Here is a 25,005-nt window from a genome sequence, read left to right as displayed (position 1 = left end):
TCTTTGGTGTAATCGATCAAGCGGGTCACAAGGGACCTTATCATTTACTTTTATATTAATGTTCCGAGCAATTAAGATAAGCTATTGTTGCATTTTTATGAGAAAGTGTTGCGTTGGAAAGCAATAAAACGACAAAGTAATAGAGAATGTTTTATTACATCTAGTATAAGGCTCCTTTTTAACCATTTCATATTGTACAATATCGAAGTGATTCGCTACGTACTTTACAACAAGTATTAAAAATAATAACAGTGGGATTTATTATTAAAATAACACAAAATAAATTCGTTAACAATAAATGCATTATATTTTACACTATATTAAGTTTATTATTACAAAAATAGTGAAATAATTTCAAAGTTTCTGAGCATAGGTATAGTTTTTAAGCATCACACCTTTATAAAGTTTTTAATAAAGTATAAAAATGTTATTGAAGAAGTTATTAGACATAGACCCACGCGGGAAGATCGAAAGCCAACAAACAATTAACATTATGGAAACATTATGGAGTAACTAGCTTTGTTTTGTACGAAAAGGCATTTAGTGACGTGTTCGTAATTTTTTCGATCTACCCGCATTTCGAAATTTATAATAGGAAGGTATTTTAAACAGCGAAATTTAACACTAATGGATAAATGGAAATATGAACCGGCCAGCTCGCTCGGTTAACGTTTCACATGTCTTCCATCCACAATAACTTAATAAAACGAAATCCTTGAAATATTCTGGCTAAGACCCAACAATGAGAGAAATTACCACAATAATATTAGCAAAAATAAAATTTAAAAATAATTTGGCACAGGTCATGAACAAACTATGTTTGATTTTAGCTATTTACAAACAAATTAATTGAATACAATGTAATCAATTGTGTTTTAATGAACTGAACATTTATAAAGGTTGAAAGTGACTTTGTAGGTTAGGACCCACTGAGCGTAATATTTCGTTACGTGGAATCGAAAACATAAACAACTTAAACAAATAGATAGTCAGTATTATAAACTTAGAAAATAATTAGACAAGAATTTGTCATAGTTCCAATTTTCTCCGTTTAAATGTAAAAATCTGCGTTTATTTCAAAACACGAAGTCCTGAAACAAGTGCATTTTTGCATATACGCAAGTTTCAAAACTATTATTTTTGAGTATGTTTCCTTTATACAACACATTAAATATTTATTTTTAAGAAACTTCTGATTTTAATAACAATAAATAAAATGGCACTGTTCGATGTTAGGCTTCAGAGTGTTAAATAAAGAGAATATTAATATTTCGTTAATAACATAATTAGTTAAAAGAGTATCATCACCTTTTCTGTAACTTACAGAGCTGGGAAAAAGTGACTTTAAACATCGATTGAAATACAAAAATACTTACTGATCCTATAACTACAATGAATTATGATGATAATAGATACAATTACACGATAAATATATTTTTTGAAAAATAATCCCAAATACAATTTGTAAATAAAAAATATTTTCAGTTATACAAGAGCGAAATTTTATGTATACAATTTTAAAAGAAAATATAACATAGCGTTAGACTACTAAATAATTATAAGAAATCGCGATTTAAAACAATTCATAATTTAAAATTTCAAAATAAATATTCCTTGCCTAAAAAGTACTCAAATGTAGGTCCTATAGGAAAGAAAATACAAACGAAAATCAGTCTTTAGGTTATGTAGGAAGAATAATTTATAATGGATTGTTTTTTTTTTATATAAAATATTATTTTTAAAATTACATACTCGGCTTTATTATTAAGTTTTGTTGACTGAAAAATATAACAACTTTAATCTGTTTAGGTAAGACTATGTAAGAGGAAAATGCTTGTTTATACAATTACATATTATTATGACTAACAAAAATCCATAAGCAATTTGACTCGACTTGATAAGAGTGAACACATAATATAATATCACAAAACACTATGTAATCGAAAAAGAAGGTACACCAATAAAATACATTCAAAAAAAAGAGAAACTTGGAGATCAGAATCTCAAAACAATATTGCACATACAATTTTGATTAACTTGTAATTAAAAATTTAAGCATACATAAATAGTATCTAATTATTTCATTGAATTTTCTTCAGATACAAAAAAAATACATGAAAACAAACATTAGTCTGGTTAAAATATCGGTGGCGGATTAATAGATAATTTAGAGTAACACTAAACAATTAGGTTTATATCGAAAATACCCACACTACCGATGTACCATACATGTTCATAACATTACGTACACTAATACTTAAACTTCCTCAACATCGCTGTACGCGACTGTACATTAGTCTCCATTTCATAAGAATAAATGCCGAATACTTTTTCACTAATACATCGTATTGGCATCAAAAGAATGCATTGGTACTGTCACAGACAAAAGAGTTTAGCGTTATTTTTTTATTTATTTTTGTGTGACTAACAAAATGGCAGTGTAAAAACTTTGTATATCAAAATTGAATGGACGTCACAAATTGATGGCAAAAATAGAAAGAGCTGTTAAGTTAATTCGTGTACACTTAAAATGAATATTATAAAGTGAAATAATGCAAATTGTTATGTTGTTAGTATACAGTGGTGGAGCACGCGAGTCACGCAATTAGATCCACGAAACAGATCGCTAAACATAGGTACTATGTACGCGTGTTAATGTATTTTCTTGTTAAATAAAAGCAATGGCTGCGCTGTACTACCAAATTAAAAATTAAATTGCCATGGAAACGTAATGTGTTTTCTGCAAATTGAATAACAGTGGAAAATGTAATCACTAATTTTATTTATCGTTGTAAAATTACCTTGGTACTGAGGCACGAGTTGAACATTAATTTTTAAGACCTTTACTTGTTTAAGAAAACGTTCTTGTAACTATCTTTTAATAGTCGTTTATAAGTTTACACATTAGTTCAAACGTTAATGACAGTGCTAGTTAAGTAAACTGCGACATAGCTATTAGACATTATCTATGGTCTTTAAAGATCTTATATTGTTACTGCCAGCCAGCAAACAAGCAAACACATTTACGTTTATGAACATTTAAACAAACAAACTGATGCTTGCGTCAGTTTTATTGACAAGTTTCTAGCACATGATGAATGTCGGAAAAATAAATATGAAATTATCGTGACGAACCCAATGTTTAGAATCTTTCCTTTGTAGAAAATTATATTTTAGCGTTCTTATTTTGATTTATTTTCTAATCTGCAGTATTTTGACGTCTACCTTTTATGAACATTTTATATTATCCCTCGATTTATCTAATGGCAACAGAGTAATAAATCAGTTCATAGAAAAATAATAATTAAAAATGCTAAACTCATTTGTCTGCGATAAAATTTGGCAACAACATTAATACTAAACACTACCAATATAAATTCCGAAAAGTATTTTATTTGCTGAAAATATCGTTGAAAAATAAATCGTCTACATCTGGTACCCAACTGGAAAATCTACCGACTATGTACAATTCATACATTATTTGATTTCCCTTAAACTATTGTAGAGTAGAAAATCATTGAAGGAGATATCTGATTCCGGTCAAATTTCGAGATTTATTAAGTACTTGATGATTTTTCGGTGTAATAATTACGCCATATTGTGAAGTGTGATCGACGATCGAATGGCTTATCGGGGCATCCGAGGCAGTTATTGCCATTATCAGAATGATATCCCACATGCGTGTTTGTACATCCCGCTGACTTAACGGAATGAGGTATCTCCACTTATCTGTTAGCTAGCGTTTTACTTCAAAGTGGACTCTATTTAGACACCATAGAGTTTACAATTAAATGTGCAACTGACTTAAGCTATTTGGTTCCGTCGTACAACAGACCTTGTCCCGACCTTCACGCTTCGTGTTAGAACTAATTATTATCAGTTGATAAAAATACGAGTGCTATTGCAATGATTGAGTAACTAGTTCATTGATTAAATATTATCAGTATCTATTGCAAAGTCATTGGTGATTTGCGGTTTGAGCATTTTTATTAACTTTACAGTTCATTCTGGAAATTGTTACAAGTAAACACAAAATATTTTTAAGAATTTTGACAGCGATTGTACTCAAGACCAAAACTTTTAAAGAAATGGTTGCCAACGTCAATAAAGGTTTACTCAAATGTCTCGACAGCATTACATGTTGAATTTAGATTTTTCCGGAGGAAAAATAGTTGTTAGATAATTTAAGCTTCTGATTTTACCGAAAAAATCTTGTTTATAATTTACATTACTGACAATATTCCATATCAGTCTTTAATTAAATCCAAACTATAATTTTTATCTATGAATCTTTACTGCGTATTATACAGCCGCAGTATTAATTGTTTTACACGATTACCGATTACGATAATCGAATCCAAATCCAGACCGATTACTCGATTCTAAAGTGTAGGTTATTCAACTTTAATTTGTCGTTGAATTAAATTCGTCCTAATTTTAAGTCACCTTGTTTTTAAGCGAATTCATTTTGGATTCTTTCCAAACGTTTTATATCAGAAGAGATAAGTTTTGTTTTTCTTTATGCATCACGATGAGATCAGCGAAAATAAGTTCTATTTGTGTTTATTACAAAAGCTGGGATTCCCAAATTAAAATTAACTCTGCGCTAATCACTGTATTGTTTGTAATTTTAATTATCTTTACTGTGACTTTTCCACGTTTTGGGTCACTCGAATTATATGTTATACCGCAGTTTTCCGTATTAATTGTTTATTTACCAACGGATTAAATAGGTAATTTAGTAAAATAAAACGATATTACCTCGTTATTTCAAATTAAAATGTCCGCGGCGGTAGTCATTGAGTACAATCGTTAATTAATCTTACGTTCGATTTTTCACTTAAAAACGGATTTAAAGACTCGTTTTAAGATACTGCTTCGTTCAATGAAGCGTGTCCACTCAATAACTAAAACTTCAGTTCCAAATACGTGCCAATTCTCACCAACTTCCCACCCGTCAGTCCTGAGCGAGATTCAGTACTAAACCTATAGGTAACCAATACAAGGAAAGTCTTATAAATATCAAACATCTAATCCCCATATATCAGTTAAACTAGTCCTCTTGGAGGTAACATGGCGATTATAATATAATATCACAGGGTTGCTACTAACCCTTTTCATACGTAAGTTTCGTCGCGGGCTTCGAACGTGTGTCGGAAGCAGGCGTAGGGCCAGCCCTAGCTCGTGGGTTCCTCGGAGACGCTGTCCACATCGGTGGAAGCCCTAGGCGTGGGCTAGCTGATGGAGGAACTGCTGGATGTCGATATCGTCTCCCGGCCGAGCTCAGCCGCCATTATGGCTATCGTCAGCTCTTTGCGCGCTTTCTGCACCACCCACACCATCAGTGTTATGCCGATCAGGATCTGAAAATATTTAGAAACAGAATAAATAATTGGGACATTGATATTAGAAATATAATAAGACAATATATTTTCTTTACCCATTATGGAGAGACGACGTGGGAGCGACTTATTTTGTCTTTGAACTCATAAACCATTGTTTTTGTAAGAGATACAGACAGACACAGCTACAATACAATATCAAATTGGAGAAGACGAAATTAAACTCGGTCAAAAACCTCCGATGCGGATTTAGAAGTATGATCCGAAGGCTGTAAGAATTTTCGATTATTTATATACATCCTGATAGCATTAGAAAATTTTTGATTTGAAGAAACTACTAGCAGAATAAGGAGTTTCATTACTGCCAGTCACCACGACCACTCATTTCTTTATAAGCTAAACGTTCGTTTATCTTATACATTATACATGCAACCCTTGAGACCCACCCCCTAAGCGGCTAATACATATTAAAGGCAAGGCAAGTCAACTGAGTCGAAGGGCGACGTTAAGTCAACCGCCTGTAAAACATAATTATGTTGGGACAGCACGCAACAGTAAGATTCTTGAATATGATTACAGTAGCCTACTTTTGAAGTAAAGGCTGCGAAAGAGTTACCGTCGTCCAAGTACACAAAAGAATCTAGAAGGAAGAGGAACACAGGTAATTTTTGTTCGGTAAGTTTGAAACTCCCTCCCACTGCACTTACATTATATAGGAAACTTGCCCTTCAAAATCACAAAGATGGCCGATTCAAAAAACATGTTTTAGGAAAAGGATCCTAACCCATGTGCTTAAAAGTTCCTTAAATCGGACATCGTTTGCAATGACAACTTTTTTCCGTCAAGAACTCCGTAATCTATTTAAATGATCTTTGATAATAACTTTACAGAAAAATTGGAGCACATAGATTTTATCTTAGATCTGGTGTGTCTGTGGGTAAGACACAAAAAATGCCATGTAACAAATCGATAGTATCTAAGGCTATGCAAGGGTTGACTAGCCGTCGTCGATCGTGCATCGATCGATAGAAGGTCGATGGAAGGCTGAGTAATCGAAAACGCTATTATAACACAGAACAACATTAATCAAAATATATCAAGTCGATATGTCGTCAAAAAACAATTGGACATCAATAATACGAGTGCTTTGATAAAATAATGGAAAAGCTATAGATGCGAACTGCGATTGTTTAAATTACTTTATCTTTGCATAGGTTTTGCTACATAGGTGTAATTGAAAAACAAATTAGGTGGCAGTTTAATAGAAAACTCCATCAAGCTTTAGGCACATAAAAGTGATTTTAGAACCGAATTAATTTCTTTCTTAATGTACAAAAGCTATTTATACACTGTAAAGATAATTCTCAGTTCATGAGATATTCAAAAATATCAGATGAATCATTTCAAAAAACCGCACCTACCATATCTAGACACACGGCAGTGTGTCCGCCAAGTTCGAGCAAAAAAAGCGACACACTGGCCGTGGGTTATATTACACGAACCATTTCGGGCCAAATTCGACCCCCCTATAACTCAAAATCTATTTTATTTACGCATATCAAATTTCTGGTATCTGTTGAGACCCCCTCACTTATCTAAAATAAAAAATTTCATTAATATACCTATTGTAGGTCTTGAGATATTGACATCAGAAAATCGCTATTTTTACTATACACTCACTGACTGACTCACTCACTCATCAAAAACCTAGACCACTTCCAATGGTCGTATTGACTTGAAATTTGGCATAGAGGTAGGTTTTTATGTCAAGGTAACGGGAAAAATCTGAAAATGGCCAAGTGTGAGTCGGTTTCAAAATAATGAAGGTGTAAAATACTCAATGTAAAATACGCCTAAGGAACTAAAACGAACTAAATTTATCTATATTGATATAATATATCTTCAAATGGTCGTACCGATCTGAAATTCGTTACAAAGGTTTGTTTTTAGTCAAAGTAAAAATCTGAAAACGGCCAAGTGTGAGTCACTTTCGAAAATAACGAATGTGTAACTTCGATCCACGAACATAATATATGATAACATGTCATGTCAGTCAGTTGGTAAATCTAGTCCATTTAGTTAACCTAGTTCATGTCTTTGTAAGAAGCATAGTGCATATTCAAAAATCTGAAAGATAGTATAAATGAGACATTTTCATAACTAACTTAATCATAAGAAAAAAATAAAATAAACAACCTTACAAAAATAAATGAAATCCCACCCAAAACAAAAATGTGAAAGGCTGCCAAGTTCGATAATATGGAAATCCTTCACCTATAAAAGAAGTGAGATCTGAATAAGTACCAAGTTCCATACACATACCGCAGTTTAAAAAAGTTACTTTTTAATAATGTTACTTGGCAAGTTTTAATAGAAAATTAAATACTTGATTCATAGCGTTTACTAGGTTTACAACAAGGTGTGTGAAAACTTGCCAAGTAACATCATTAAAAAGTAACTATTTTTAACTGCGGTATGTTTATGGAACTTGGTACTTATTCAGATCTCACTTCTTTTATAGGTGAAGGATTTCCATATTATCGAACTTGGCAGCCTTTCACATTTTTGTTTTGGGTGGGATTCTGAAAATACTTGACGATAAGTATTTTCATCATGTTCATAAATTGTTTATCTCCCAAGTATTACACCATATGGCAATGAAAGAAAATTAGCAAGTGCCTGCTTCCTATACCGATAACAATATACCTACTACTTATTATGTAGCAGCTCTGTTACATACAGTATGGCGTAACTATATGCACTTTGTATATACTATGATAGTATAGGTAACGGTACTTCCCGAGAGTCATGTCGGAAGGCTAAATTAATTACCGGTTGGAAGGGTGCAATCGACCTGATAGTTCATTAAATAAAGTATCCGCTTGTTTATTATTTTAATGTTGAAAATTTTAATTCCAAGAATACTCCCTAAAGACTGTTCATTTGGCTTTAGTAAGTATTCGTATGCGACTCGGTTCTTGTTGACAAATAAACTGTTTACTGCAATTTTCACCGAAACGCTTACTAAAAATAACTTTTCCTCAAAGAATTCTCCAGTTTTTTACGCCTTGAAGTAGTATATTTTTGGATCACATTAGAATCATTTACAAAATAAAATACTACACACGTTTTGCCATATCTTTATCTTTTCTATTTCACATTACACGGTCATTTGCAAGGTCTGCATACAAATTTGGCGTTTGCGTTAGATATCGCCATAGAGATAAGAGTCGAGTGTTTTGTGTCAATTCGCCGTAGTCTTAACTGCGAAACGATAACGTTTGTACAAGGTAAAATCTTGTTACATACAACTTGAGATTAGCTATACTGCGAAAAAGTCTAGATATGACTTACTGACTGCCGCCCGTGACTTTATGGGCAATCGGGGCAAATAAGTCCAAAAACTAACATACATAAAGGTTAGTTTTAAACTGATGTACAATCTACGTCACTGCCATGTCCCAACAAGATCCATTCAGTAGTTTTTTTGCGTTTGCGGAAGAGTTACAACCATCCACATTTACAAACTTTCAGCTTTATAACGTTACTGTGATAGCGCCAGCAAAAATGGTATCAAAACGAAATATCGGTTTAGAGGCATCGCTCATCACTTCCTTCCACTTTCCTGGACAAATCGGTTATATGTTATGAGGATTCGTCTAAATTGGGTATCCATATCGAGTGAATGATACGATATAGCCACGGGCGGAAAATTCTAGAGCTCAAGGCTACCATTTCGATCTTGAGGAAATACTTTTATGGACGTGTGGACTTTCGTTTCACAGTATCTAAAATTCAAAATCGTCTATTGAAAGTGTGCTAATAAAATGAGCACCGTTCACGTCACAAATTACAAATGGACAGCACCGAAAACTCCCTTCCATCACTTCCTAGTTTCAAGGCTGGAAGGAAGAAGCTGAGACGAACGAACTGCCCAGCAACAAAGCTACATATTATAATTTAAATATTTGCTAACAATACTTCATTATTTTTCAATACAATACATATTCCATGACCTCAACGACTGAAAAGATCATACAATCTTTCCCAGTGAAGTAACAATTGATTTGTAGATCCTGCAGGAGGCGTTTGTAACTGCGATTAACCGCTTCTATTGCAATATCATGGTAATACAGTAGTTTCTATTACCCAACCATAAGACCGCTACGATATTGCAACGGACCATAAAAACAGCACACATAACATGTTCAATCGCCTCGATAGAGTTGATTACAGGAAAAAATGCTCTTTTAACTATAGTTTTAGCTTACAATCTAGGCACGTATATAATAAAAAATATCCTTAAGCTATAATATACCAAAAAGCCACAAGAAGGAAAACCTAGAGAGCGCATTGTAGTGACCGCACCGCATCGATGACATTGAATAAGTCTCAAGACAAGATTCTAGCGATATAAATAAGACTGTATCTGTGTTACAAGTTCACGTGTTTATTGATAGAATAAACTTTATAAATAAAAATCGTGTTCGAAATACGTCAATCGCATCATCTGAGTGCGTATGATCTCACGCACCTAGCCTCTATATCTCTGTTACAATAAGATTGATAAATTAACAGGCGAAAATGGATCCCAATTTTTTCGCCCTTACACCAGTCTATCTAATCCAGTCTAATTTTACCATGCAAGCCATTATTTCCATATACCACAGAAATGAGTACTTAGCGCATTCACGATAGCAGTATACAAAAATATTATTTTCCTTGAGTACCTAACTGACTAACGCAATAAGATGAATGTGGGGACTGTCCCACGGTACAGCACATTCACTACTACGTCACAGAGTAGTTAGTAATCAACAGGCAAATAATTGAGAAAATTATTCCCACAGTCGTTTTGTAATAGACATAATACTGATTAACTTCATTTTATACAGACATGATGTCTTGAAAAGTTCTTCCTTCATAAGCTTAGCTGTGACATGTTAAATTGGTAAAAACTGTTAACTATTTAACCACATCGATTAAAAGGAAACAACTTTTCGTACCACGATAAAGATCATCTAGAGAGCTAACCTCCAGATTACCATTCGTGCCCATATCAGACAGCAAAATCAGTCAAGGTATTTTCTTAACAGGAAGACATGACAAGACTTCCGTTTCTATAATAACTTTAGTACAGATTTCTAAGAATATTCGCAACGGAAGTTTACAGAGTCAAGACAAGGTTTCCTCGATAAAATTCCGACGTGTGACACCACCTTACATAAATATTAAACCAAGAACCTTCACGGGCTGCACTACATTATAAAATATTCAGGTCTGCTGTTCTTGTAGATAGCCGCATATTACGGTCATAATTAATTCACCAGTAATTTAATTGACCTTTGGGCCTCACCTTTGGCCCGTGGCACCCCGTTCCGTTGTATAAATACACATCATTCGCTCGTGGTGGGTATAGGGTCATCTATATCGGGATTAGATAACCCTAGTGTTATAAATGTGAAAGTTTGTTACTCGGTTACGTATAAACTAATATTGAATTTAGAATATAGTTCGCTAGACATCATCATCTTGACTTTTGCCCCTATTTTCTCAATTTTCTCCTGTTCTCAAGTGACGTTCTTTTTAGCCATAACGTTTTTCTCACAATCCTGTTGTTTCCTTGGTCGTCCTCTTCTTCTTATCCATCCACGTTCATACTCAAGATTTGGCAAACATAATGAAATTATTTTTTGTCAAAATAGGACTCTTCTTTATCTCGAAAGTGCTCCTAACTCTATTGTAAAACATGGGTAAGCGGCTAGCGGATAAACACATTTAAAATATTCTAAAAACCACAATAAGCCTACACTCACATTAAATACGTCAACTCGGTCCAAATGTGGTTTATTGTTATCCTGCAAAAACTGGTCTGTACATTTGAGTCAACGCATATGTTTACCTTATGTAATTCTTGAACACTTTGAATGGCACGCAGACAGAGATGCAAAAACTACTATTTGGGTGTCATTGGACACCACGTGGCGCGCAGACTTGAGAGTCTAAAATAATTTATTTACACTTCTGAATTGTGAATTGTGTTAAGGGGTATTATTACGTTCTGTTTTCAGACTGTTTTGGGTTTCCACATTAAAACGCCTCTACATGAGGTAATAGCTTTCCAGGACAGCTTAATGTAAGACGTGTTTTGCCACACACTAAATCTGGCACACCTTAGGCCGTCAAGATTTCTGCTTTCTATACCTTCACTGATTAGTTACCGCGACTATCGTAAGTTAAGCGAGCAACGGTGACCTCTACTACGCCTTGAGAACGACAATACTTTTTGCATCGTGTCTGCAGCATCAGACTGTAATTGAATATGTGACAAAAAAGGATCAACAGTGTATTATATTGCATCTATTTACGATATAATGGCATTGATATTATGTAACGTGATACCTAGAATAGCGGACGTGGAGGGGCCTGATTATGTGACCCGTGTTCCCCGTTGCGTTCCCGATAGCACCCATGGCCTGTGACGTCATAATCTAGGTTAAACGGTACGAACTAATGATGCTTATTAGAGCTTGTTTGCAGACCATTTAAAATTGGACCAACAATTTAGGTGAATGTACTTTTGTTTGCCATCCCAAAATTTGGACAACGTTGGAAGCCATTTGCTTTTGAATATTTATGCCATTGTACTTCAAAATTCGCTCACATTCAAAAATACGAGTCGAGACAAAGCAGACTAACGTACAGACAGTTTACGACGAAAAAACCTCGTTCATTTACATATGTCTATCTATTTCGACACATGGTTGTCTTATGTAAATATGTAGTATTGGCATGGCTATTTTGAACAGGGTATTTGCATGCATGGTTAGGTACGCCTTATTTCCCACAGGTTTCACTTAGAACTTGTTAGAGAGAGCATTCATATGCCATATTTTATAGCCAGGTACTTAAGTCTTCTTTCTATCATTAGGGCGACATAGTTGCCAATTGAATAAGCTGCACATAGTTTTCTCATCCACTTTGTGGTGTGCCATTTAAGGCTTAACTTCCTCTCCCAAATGCGTATGTTTTAACGCGAGTAACTTACTCCAAAACAAAGTCACCAGCCTGTCCATTGTATTTTTGAGCCCTTCGCTCTGAAAGTCAGTGCCAATCCTGAGCACATCAGTTGCGATTATGACTAACAACCAACGAAGCAGTTAGGTACGAATGTGAATTAGGTAGAACATGAACATTAAATCTAATGTGATAATCTACCATCGTCACGTGTACTTACTACATAGAATGTTACTACAATGATCTCATTTGCATCTAAACGTCAGCGAAACATGATGGGAAAAACCGCAAATCAATACAATACATACAGGACATTCCTCAAATATCTCGATTCATTCTGCAACTTTCTGTACCGACCAATTTCAATTGAAAAGACCCAAAAATGTTGATATACATTCCAGAATTGAATGACGTTGAAAACAATTCTTGAAACTTGGGCGTGTGTGCACCGAGGTTGCACTTTGCTTGCACATTATCTTGATTATTTATATGATATCTATATAAGGAAGCATAGTACTACTAATATGGCTGCATAAACACAGGCGAGGCATAAACACACAGACTCGTATGATTCAGTTAGTGGATATGCGCGTGAGCAAACAATCGAAGACACTGCTTGATTACTGATAATGTTGTTTTGGCGCCCTATTTTGGTTTATTACATAACCATGGGTTATACAATCAAATGCAGTATTTCCTCAATTGATATTTGTGAGATATCTGACTGAACGCAGCTAAATAAGGGAGATTAGTAAATACAGCAGTTTCATTCTAACTGGGTACTGGCTTTCCCGTATCATGTTCCTTACCGTGACTACTTACTTATCGGTGTTGCCTTTTCCTTAATTCATGTTCCTTGTCGTGACTATTTCAGGCTAAATACCCCAGTACCAAAGTTTTTTCAAAGCCCCAAACAGCCAATCATCATCGAGTAAAAAAATATCAATTAAAAAATCACCTGAAAAGCAAACACGACGTATCCAGTGAGATGGGACTCGTGCAGCACATCGTGCATGGACCGCAACGTGGAGCCGAGGTACACGTTGATGACTTGAGCTGGAAGCAGCCCCAGCATGGTCGCTAGGTGGTAGCCGCAGCCACGGACGTCGCTTACCTGTGAAGATTAGCAACAGTTTAGATATGGAGGTTCCTAAATTGAAGTGGATAGGTCTTAAATTGAAATGGTTTAGGGACAAAGATTTTGTGATGAGGATATTTGGATAAGGTAATTTGGAGATGTGAAAGTGTAACATTATATCATGGTTACCATCATGAGCCTCTATTTGTCGTATTGACGGATAAAGACCTCACCTAAGGGAGACAAGGCAGGAACACTGTCAGCTCTAACTCTAACTACCTAGGTATTGATTGAAATCATATCAAAACTAAACGGATTGTGTCAGTCAATCATAACTTCCTCGCAATAATCATTTGTGAAAGCTGAGTCGTACATTCAGAACAATTCGCGTGCCGCAAATAAAATAAACTTATAAAAAACAATGTAGATTAGGAACACGTCAATCCTATAACCATTTGTCAAGATTGTAAAGTTTTGCGATTGCGGCAAATGTGTACAATTATATTTTAGTGGCATTTGCTAAGCACGCAGTCACGACAGGTAGATTAGGCCGAAAATTAACGCCATACCACCGGCGCCTGGCAAATTAAACAAAAATTTTCACGAACATTCAGAATTCTTGAATACATTTTCCAACATACTCGTACTTGGCTGCAAAGTACAAGTAGCATGGTATACGTACACGTAACCTTTACCGCTTAATTTGATTTAATCTGCCTGCATCGCAGTTACGGCGGAAAATTGACGTCGTTTTTTGCGATAAAAATGTACTTGTTTAGCCAACAATGCGTTTTCAGCATGTAAATACCGGTGAGACAGTTCTAAAAAATAGTCCCCAGGCCGGCGAACAAACTTTTTTTTGATACATATACATTTAAGACTTTGTGAGTGCCTTCCTTACGATGAGTCCGACAAACTTTTCGAATGCGCAAATTTTGGTGCCGCTGCGTTTTTTAATGCTTGACTCCTGAAATCGTCGATATGACGTCACTATGGCTCTTCGTACATACACGTTTCATTTTTGGAGATTCGTTTAATAAAGTTAACTAGAGAATGGTGGTCAACTTGTCCGATAAAGATCGTGCTGCGTTTGGAGTGTCCACCATCCTGAAAATGTCGGTATGACGTCACTACGACTCTTCGTACATACACGTTTCATTTTTTGAGGTTTGTTTAATAAAGTTAACTAGAAAATTGTGGTCAACTTGTCCGATAAAGATCATGCTGCGTTTGGAGTGTCCACCATCCGAAACATGTCGATATGACGTCACTGTGTCTCCCCAACAATGATAGATAATACTATTCTTATTGCAAATATCGACTTGTCCGACAAATGTAGTGAGTCAAATAGTCAGTTCGACAAGAAAATGAGAAAAAATATTACAATTGGAAGAAGTTTATTCTTTTTGTCAATTTCTGACTTAAATATTCACGTGCATTATTTAAGTATATTAAATTGGCATACTACTTACCAATTTTAATTACTATTTTAGAAAAAAGTAGCCTGACTAAGACGTATTGTTGATAGTTTATATTATGTTAAGGAATAATATCCCACATCTATTAATGGACTATATATCAATCAAAAGGTCTTTTTAAGTGCAACATTTTGTCTCAACATACCACTTATCAATTCTAATTATTTTAGAAGATATAGCCCAAATAAGGCGTATTATCGATAGGTTTTACTATGTTAGGGAATAATGTCCCACCTCTAGGTATGAACCATATGTCAATCGAAAGATCTTTTTAAGCGCTATATTCCGTCTTAACATACCACTTACCGATTCTTAGTATTTTGGAAGACATAACTGACCTAAGGCATATTATTGATACTTTACATTGTGTTAAGGAATAACATCTCACTTGAAGTTATAAGCCATATTTCAATCAAAAGATCTTTTTAAGCGCAAGGTTGTATTAGCATAACTCCGACAAATTGTTAGTACTTTAAAAGCTAGAGCTTTTTTAAGAATATATTATCGGTAGGTTCTGTCAAGCTAATCCATTACTTCTTTAGTAACAAATTATATATTATTTGAAAAACCTTTCCAAATGAAACATTTCGTGTTAACATACTTCCGACAAATTGTTAGTAGTTTAGAAGCTAGAGCTTATTTAAAATTATAATTATTGATAGATGTTTTCAATTAAATAAATCCCATCTCTAGTAATGAGTTACACATCATTCAAAAGACGTTTTTAAATGCAACATTTCGTATTAAAAAAACTTCGGTGAATTGTTAGTTTTTCAGAAGCTAGAGCTTATATAAGATTATTTTAGGCTTATGTTTAACTGATCACCAGATATAGTAACAAACAGCAGACAAAAATAGTAAATGATCACCAAAATGAAACTCGCATTTTAATGTAAAACTATCACCAAAGTTTTAACACTTTGCTATCCTATTTAAGTGAAATTACTCCAAAATAAATCATGCGTAAGCCAAAAAAAGTAAATGATCACCAAAATTAAACCACCATTTTAAAGTAAGATTATAACCAAAGTTTTTAAATTCTGCTATCCTATTTAAGCAAAATGAGTCCAAAAAAATCATTGTTGTCCCAAAAGTAGTAAATGATCACCAAAAGTAGTAAATGATCATCAAAAAAGTTTTTACATCTTGCTATCCTGTTTAAGTAAACTGACTCCAAAAAAAATAAGTTCGGCCTGATAAAATAAATGTAATAACATTATGGGGACCCTTTTCCTGCACTAGCGTGGAAAATTGTCTATTGCATGCCTCTAAACAGTGCGATAAGAGTGTATTGAGAAACACATTCTTCTTCTTCTTTCTCCTGCCCTGTTCCCAATTTTACTTGGCGTCGGCGCAATATGTCATTTTCTTCCATTTTCCCCTGTCACTCGTCATACTGACACTCACGCATGCATTGCAAGCCGGACACATAACTTAATATGGCATCATAATACTTTATTTGGTAATAAGCCTACATTTTATGGCAATTACAGTGACTTATTTAGGCAACAATAATACATTAATTTGGTCGTCAAGAGTTGGTGATCATTTACTAAATTTGGTGGTCGAATACAATTTAAAGTGAAGTCGTGACTAAAATAGCTGGTACTATTACATTTTTAGACTTTATTTTTCTGGTGTTCAGTAGATATTTCTGGTTGCAAAACTTAGGGTATCAAAGCATTTTATGGTGGTCATTATATTTGTTCCCATTATTTTATCGATAGGTGTTTTCAAGTTAATAAATCCCTCCTGTAGTAATGATACATATATCATTCGAAACGACTTTCTAAATGCAATATTTACTATTAACATACTTCACACCAATTGTCAGTACTTTATACCAAATCTTAAAATATATCTATATTTTCCGGACGGTGGACACTCTATATGCAGCATGATCTTTGTCGGACAAGCTTACCACAATTTTCTAGTTAACTTTATTAAACAAATCTCAAAAAATGAAACAGGTATGTACGAAGAGTCGTAGTGACGTCATACCGACATTTTCAGGATGGTGGACACTCTAAACGCAGCACGATCTTTATCGGACAAGTTGACCACAATTTTCTAGTTAACTTTATTAAACGAATCTTAAAAAATGAAATAGGTATGTACGAAGAGTCATAGTGACGTCATATCGACATTTTCAGGATGGTGGATACTCCAAACGCAGCACGATCTTTATCGGACAAGTTGACCACCATTCTCTAGTTAACTTTATTAAACGAATCTCAAAAGATGGAACGTGTATGTACGAAGAGCCATAGTGACGTCATATCGACAATTTCAGGAGACAAGCATTAAAAAACGCAGCGGCACCAAAATTTGCGCATTCGAAAAGTTTGTCGGACTCATCGTAAGGAAGGCACTCACAAAGTCTTAAATGTATATGTATCAAAAAAAAGTTTGTTCGCCGGCCTGGGGACTAAAAAGGCAAGATTGATCGATTGTTTTTCTTAAGATAAACAAGTTGACCGATCTTACGTGGCCTTGGCGGCGCCGGACGCACGCACTGTCCAAGTAGGCCAATTTACTGACCGTATGAAAGTTAGTGTGGTGGAAATATTGCTGTAAACACGTCCCGCTTCTCTAACACAACACTACAAACGGGACACTATCATTTCAACTTCCGAACGAGTTGCATAAATATTTAACGTGACGATATTCCGAACATCCCGAACGATCCTATCTGATATTCAGATGATATATTTAGAACATTACTACACGTTGCCGTTGTAATGAAATTGCTAACGGAATGTTGATACCGGTCGATGTAAAATAAACATTTTATGAGCTCTGAAACTCTGGTGCTGGTATATTTGGCTTGGCCAACGTGATGTTTATAGCAACCTCCTTAAACACGGATGCGATATATTTTTCAGTGCACCTAGAATCGCAGACGTGCAAAAATATCATGGGACTCAAATGGGCGCCATGAGGGATTTTCCTCAAGTAATTTATTAATACACACTAGTGCTCGGCCACTTAGTGCATATAATGGATGATAAATTGAAACGGTATTTCGTACAACAATGTTTACCCTTTGTGGGAGATAACACCAAACGCGCCAGATATTTTAACGACAGACAGAGACCACACAAAAAGACTGCGCAGATCTATATGTAGTTTTTAAATAATAAAATGTAAAGACGTCTGGCAGAGGACCAAGAAAGATGGCGACAAAAGTTTACTGCCCTGCACCAGATAAAAACAGGATTCAGTTAAGATAAGAGCGGCTCATATCACCGCTACAGCCGTAGGAGTCGTCGCAAATGTTCTCTTTAAGACAAGATAAGTTGTTGACATATTAGATAGCATTAGCCTTGGTGCGTGGAGTATGAACTCTGATATTCTACTTCATGAAATCTTAATTCGTTCAAGATTTGATAAATGACTTACGATAAAGATGTTGACCTTGGTATTATAAAACTTATCATCATTGATAAATAATACGAAGAATGTTAAGCACGGCGCCAAAATGCACTTAATTCTTTAAGTTCTGCGAACTTTATTCAAATGATATTTTATTTTTTATGGATAAGCCACATGACCAAGATCTTTGTAAGGCGACAGCTATCATTTGTTTATTGATGAGACGAGACAATGACGACGTAGTAATAAAACAGATGACCGCTATTGAATCTTAAGGCGGGCACATTGTTCAGAGGACACTTTTGTAATATTCCAAGACGACCCGGAGTCTTTACTTTAAATTATAAGAAAGACAAAGGACGCGTTTCCTTGAAGGTGTATTATGTCGTTTATTTCTAAGACGTTGTGAGAAAAGATATCTACAGTCTTCGGAATTGGTGGTGATATGGTAGGATTGAAATACTGTTGATGAATAAAATTAACCGAGGCAAATTACGCAGACTTCATCAGAAAGCGAAAGCTCACAGCGAAACGCAATATTCGCAAACCGGCTCATCTAGTTAGGCCTTACCGGTCTTGGGAGAGCTACATCTAATTTTGGCTCAAGGAATACGTTGTGTGGGCGACATACACAATAACAATCAATACAAACACCACAAACTTGGATTGTAACAGCCATACGTAATAGAAAATGTCGCCAGCCCGACATCGGCGCAGTGAAAGCGAAACGGGCCAAGTAGGTGGTTAAACGCGATCGTCCCAGATACCACGCCAAGAACAATAGCATCATGTTATCATAGTGAGGGCACGTACGATAGTGACGGCCAATCGTCAGTATCGAGCAATTAACTCTTAACAATGCAGTAAGTATTATATATTAATAAAATTGTGTCAACCACTTCTTGAAACATACTCTTACTTTTAGCAGAAATTGGATTACGATATTGGTAATGTCCCTTTCTGCGACGTTCTATAAAATTGGGTCAGCGATTTAACGATGCGGACATGACGAGCACATGAGTTTATTGTGCATCGAGTCATGATGATATACTTTCGTATGAGGGTTTCATCAAATCGCCAGTCATCTTAGATTACAAGTTGTAACTGTCCTAATAGCTAAACATTAGTTCGGATGCACTTTGTAACTGACCTACGGAACAGTGACGTTGGAAGATGGCGGAATATTTAAATTGCCAGCATGTACAAGGGTGTTACCACGCCCACCGACTGACGCCGATCTGTCCCTTCGATGCATTGTCGGTACAATCGGAAATCATCGAACGTAGTCAGCGATAGTTCTTACCATTTATTTCTGCGATTGTATGTTTGTATATCGGTGTAGACAGCCTAATTCTGAGCGAGATATTTTAGGGCAACTGGAGCAAGGCAAAACATATACTAAACAATCCGACTCAATTCTGTGGAAAAAGAATTCTCCAAAACTCGCAACAGTCTTCAAGTATAGATGACCAAGTAGTAAATATATGAGTGCTACTTACATTACTTAATTTATAATCCTAGGTACGTCTATGTAGTCGGTATTACACAGAGCATGGCATTGAACACTGCCATAATATAACTTCAATGCCAACAGTTTTAACCTATTTACTGGGAGTCTCCTTGAACAGTGTCACATAACGTGAAAACCGATGCAAGATACTGCACAAACATGTTTTTCACGCAGAGGTATTATGAAACATTTAATTCAATACAGAACTAGTTCACTAGTGTATCCGTAAACAAGCTATTTCTAAACTTTCAGTGCTAGCCTGTTTTGTTTGTTGCTCAGTAGTTAAAGCTACGATTGGCGAGCGAAGTCGTGATTTCGATTAACGGTCATAATATTGAGGCTCAATGCAAGATAAATTTCGGAATTTATCTTACTACCTAATTTTGAGACAACGATTTTATTTATTTGAGTAATTTTTTCCTCTAAATAAAACACGAGTCCTAAAAACAATCCGTCAAATCTAAACTGACACCAATTGTCTCATAATTAGATCAACGCAGAAAATCGTAGAATCAAAAATACCCGTCCTCTAGATTCTGTATGAGCTCATTACTCCGGCGCCAAACGGACGTATGTTATTGCACTAATGAGGTTAATTGACAACTGTACTTTAATCTTTTTACGAGTGTTGAAGCGTTGCTTTTTCAGACAAGCCGTGAGACAGAAGTAGACAAGTTTTAAAAGGCAGATGTGATGATCATATCCTCCTTGCACACATTTCAAATTAAGAAACATAATAAATAAAAAGCGGTGAATCGTGGAGAAAAAAAAAACTAGTTTGAAAATAGAATACACAGGCATGGGGCGTGAAAATATGCGCATGAGTACGAAACTAGTTTCTCATAGAATATCAACTGAAATAATAAAAGTAGTATGAAGAATGTAAAGTGGAAATGTAAGTCTGGAATATTATTGGTAGCAATGGTGCATGTCAAGTTGATATTCCTACCATTTTATCGCATACCATAAAATATGGTCAATTTACTTCAAACTGAAACGAATTAGAAAGAAATAGAAAGGCTTAAGCTGGGAACTAGATTTGACATTTTATTCTTATGCCACCAACTTCTCAAAACAGGAAGATATAATTTTTAAATGTTTTGGAACTTCTGTATTCCCCTAAACACATCAAACAAAAACTTTCGAATGGCACATCTAGGTTCGTTCCTATTCTTGGTTTCGCGATTTCGATCTCAGTTACAGCTCAGGCATTGGAAGGGTGCCCAAATATTGAGAATCGGATAACTGTGATATTAGAATCTCATTGGAACTTCTTGAAGTTTGAATGCGATTTGATTGCATGTTCCTGACTCTTTTTTGAAAAGTGGTATATAAGATACACACGTATTATTCGTAGGTCTCTATCTCTAGAGGTCTTCTGTGATCAGAACTTACGTTACAACAGTTATCCTTACGAAGCCTATCAGGCTTATCGTGCCGAAGAACAATAGGGACAGATAAAGAAAAGTAGTGAACACCCTTAGTGCCACCAAAGACATGCTGATAACGGCTTATTGCTGCAAATGGTATAAACAGTCTAGTTTATCTTGTCAATTGTAAACATACCGATACCGCAGCACAGATCAGTCAGTTGTTGAAGATTTCTAAAGAGCCTATTTCCTGCAGATGGACAATATATCCATGTAATCTCCATTCGGAGATGCCTGTGTCAGGGAATGGATCAATGCGTCTTCTGCAGATTCTTGGTAGCCCAGTTAAGGATGTTGATGTTTATGACTGACAGAAAGGAATGCAAGCGAAAAACATTGCGCCGAACCCAAATAACTTCGAAACAAGGCAGGTAGAAGAAGAAAAGTTCAGGAATATAGAGAATATAAAGATAAGCCTTAGTACTGCTTCGACCTAGTCCACTACTGAGAAACGTTTGCCTTTACGACCATTACATTTCCGACGAATATAGCCATGCTAGGAATAATAGATGAAAACGAAAGGATATAAACGGCCACAGTTCCATGAAACATCGCGGCCAAATCGTTAACATGGTGACTAACTGTGGATTGCAATAAACTATCTAGATCTGTGGTTTTGCTTACTAGAGATAGGAATTTGAGGTTTGCTTGTATGGGGCAGATATGTAGATAGCGTATTGGGATTGCCGCAAATGAATTACGAGGAAATAGTTTGATACAGCTTTAATGTAATCAGAACCAGTTTGTTTGCAGTTGTGGAGATAAAGACAGACGTCAGATACACGATTGCGTCCGGAATTAAACGATTGGACTTCGTTCTCGTTACATTATTGTTTTATTACTTGAGGTTTTTTTTGAAGACTGGTTACTTGTGGTCTGTACTCGATGTTTCTCTGTGAAAGCAGATATGTACCGCTTTTTCTCCAGTATAGGAATATTGCGATTCTACATTGACGATATTCTTGCAAAGTGAGCGACGTTGGTCGCGGTGACAAAGGTCGACCGGCATTGCTTTAAAAGGAAACAATGAATTATCCTACTTTCTACGATACAATCGGTCCTAATATAGTGAAAGTAATGTTTCAATGAATGCGGATGTTCGAAATCTATCATGCCTTAGAGCGTTAAAGGATTTTTATGGTCGTTACGACCGAAGCTGGTGAGAAAGGATAGATTATTTATTTAAATGCGAAAGTAAATCTGTCTCGCCGTCTATCGGGCTTTCACGTCAAAACTACGGAACCGATTTAAATGAAATTTAGTACACATAATATTGTAAACACTTAGAAAGGACATAGGCTACTTTTTAACCGGGTGCGCGATATAGTAGCTGTTTTCCGCTGGGAATAGCTACTCAAGTATAAATGCGAGTTATACCAGATTGTAAATTAATCAATTCATTGCTACTTTCTTCGCGTCTAGAAGTGTATCAAATATGAACTACAGCATATTACATGAGGTACACTTACGTATGAGGTTTTATAGACTCGAAACTTAAATGCCAAAGGTAACTGGAATGAGATTCTTTAGAACAACCTAAGTTCTCTCTTAAATGAATAAAATTATCATATAATTATATGAGTTTGGGTCTAAATTACGTTTTAAAATAGAAGATCATTTAGGAAGTAGATGCTATATGTATATTCTTTAGTTAAGTCCAAGTAGGTATGTTTTTGCTTACGTTTTTTTCGCTGACAATATTTTGCGCGTTTGCGTGTTTTTTTTTAATGGTAATTTGCATTGCAACCACACACAGTAAATAAAATAATAAGCAAGTTGAATAAATAGACACCCATTACATGCATCATGCATGTACAAATACGAGCTGCATAAATAAAATATGCATCATACGTCCAACCTTTCGAAGAACATACCTAAGGTCATGGTCTAGCAATATAAAGGTTTGTTATACCGTCTATGGTTCGTAGGTAGTTTTAAGTACTTTTTTATGGTGACCATAAAGTTAGCAGCCTTGAGTATAACAGCATAAAGGATTAACAATGCTGGTATTTACGTGGCCTTCACCCTTACACCCTGTGAGGGGTGTGAAAGGTATTTTACTACTTTGAATATAATGAAGAATTTATGCTTACTGCCTACAAGAATTTTAAATATATGCAGTAATTTTGTAGGGTTGTTGGTTGAACAAAATGTTGTAGGTACCGAAAAAAGGAAATTAATTTAAATATCAGTATTGTAATTCTTATAATGCTAGGGAATAATTTGTACTAAAGCACTTAGTACTAGGGTCATCATACAGTTAACTAATTATTTACCTAAAAAAGTCCAATACAGGTAAAGTTGTTTTATAAGAGAACTTTCATTCAACATGTAACATTATAGGCAAAACACATAGCAAAAATATGAGTATGTTATTTTAACATGAGCTTTTTTCTCAAGTCTATTGTTTTCAAACTTTTTTCATAAATAACAATAGACAATGAGAATGTTGGTGACCGTAATACCCTCAATATACTGGTTGATGCATATTTTTTTTTAATGCAGATTGTAGGTTCCAAACACTTGGTATTATATCAGTAACAGATTTAGCAATATTGTGTTTGTATTACGTAGATAACAAAAAATGTTCAGCATATCAGTTTAATAATGTGATGATAAGGATTAAATGCACTTTTTTTGGAAAAGCTTTTGCATAGTACTTGTTATTTTTTTTTTATAAGCAATTCATAATTATTGTATTATTGCTTTTATGTTTTGATAAATGAAATTAATGTGGTGTTATTGTGAAAGCTATAAGGCTATGTGAATATTACATTGTTTTAAAATATTTTTTAAGGCTAATTAACATAGATTTTAACTCTGATTTTAAACTTTAAAAATTACTGAAATAAAAAGTCTGCTGACATAGAGGTCAGTATTTCTATAAAGTCACACTCTGGGTGCAAATGTAAGCACTAAAATTAAGTATACACAAAGGCAGCATAGGGGGGCCAGTCTTATTGAATTATAATCAATAAATTAATTAGTTGCCTTAATTTTGGTCAAGAAATACTTACCGCGAATATAGTGTTCTGCAATCCAAAAGGTATTGGCGTCAGTCGCGCGAAAAATACAATCTTGAAGGCTTGAGGGCCCGAGATCACCTTCAGCAGAGCTCGCGCCGTCTCGTTCTTCAGCAGCCGGTCCAGGGGCAGGTAGTTACGGAGCGCCTTCAGCGTGAAGTGCGCCACCGCCACGCCAAAGTTCGCGCTCACCAGCACTGTCACCAACCCCTTCACGATCCCGAACAAATATCCACTAGTTATTATCAACACTAAGTAACCTATCGTCACTGGAAAACTCACGATCAAAAATAAACCCATAAACAACAAAAATATTATCCACGGATCTTGTGCGTCCACCCAGTACAAAATCGTCTTCAAATATTCTTTGAAAAAATACAGCACTAGAACCAGGCATGTGAGCAACAGTATTGATACTACGATGTTAAATAAATAACTGTACGTTGTCCTATTGTTAATTTTAGCCCATAAACTTTTCTTTCTTGTGACCGCTGTTGGGTCGGGCTGGCATTCTTCAACGTCGACAATTTCCATGTTGACTTTCTTTGACGAAAATTAAACACGGACTATTTATGTTTATTCAGTTCAGTTTCGAGGAGCGTGTCCTTTGCCATGGCCCTTTTCAGGCGAGTGTTTATTTCACGTTTGCGGACAGCGGAGACAAAAATTCAACGAACAATCAACCACTTTGACCACTTTTCACAGACTATAAAATGAAATTTTGTCTGAAGAAAAATTATATTCCAAAATGT

At 35.2% G+C, this 25,005-nt stretch overlaps 1 protein-coding gene across 1 annotated transcript; it reads right to left on the bottom strand.

Moving 5' to 3' along the window:
- Positions 1–137: 137 nt before the first annotated feature.
- On the bottom strand, positions 138–25,005 carry LOC110375512 (uncharacterized protein). The gene is made up of 3 exons (XM_021333646.3): positions 24,248–25,005; positions 13,318–13,473; positions 138–5,363 (listed from the first exon to the last, which is right to left on the bottom strand). Exons 1-3 carry the CDS (start codon positions 24,785–24,787, stop codon positions 5,235–5,237), a joined length of 825 nt encoding a protein of 274 aa, XP_021189321.1. The 5' UTR covers positions 24,788–25,005; the 3' UTR covers positions 138–5,234.

This window comes from Helicoverpa armigera, chromosome 11, assembly GCF_030705265.1.
Source record: "Helicoverpa armigera isolate CAAS_96S chromosome 11, ASM3070526v1, whole genome shotgun sequence".
Lineage (NCBI taxonomy): Eukaryota > Metazoa > Arthropoda > Insecta > Lepidoptera > Noctuidae > Helicoverpa > Helicoverpa armigera.
Note: the sequence above shows the minus strand (reverse complement) of the source record. Positions and strands in the feature narration are given on the sequence as shown.

What these genes read in the sequence shown, in the direction of transcription:
- LOC110375512 (XM_021333646.3), bottom strand. Translation starts at nt 24,787, where the DNA reads ATGGAAATTGTCGACGTTGAAGAATGCCAGCCCGACCCAACAGCGGTC. An exon ending in TGCAGAACACTATATTCGCG is followed by an intron (nt 13,474 to 24,247) that starts GTAAGTATTTCT and finishes TAATCTTCACAG; the next exon opens with GTAAGCGACGTCCGTGGCTG. An exon ending in ACGTCGTGTTTGCTTTTCAG is followed by an intron (nt 5,364 to 13,317) that starts GTGATTTTTTAA and finishes AAATATTTTCAG; the next exon opens with ATCCTGATCGGCATAACACT.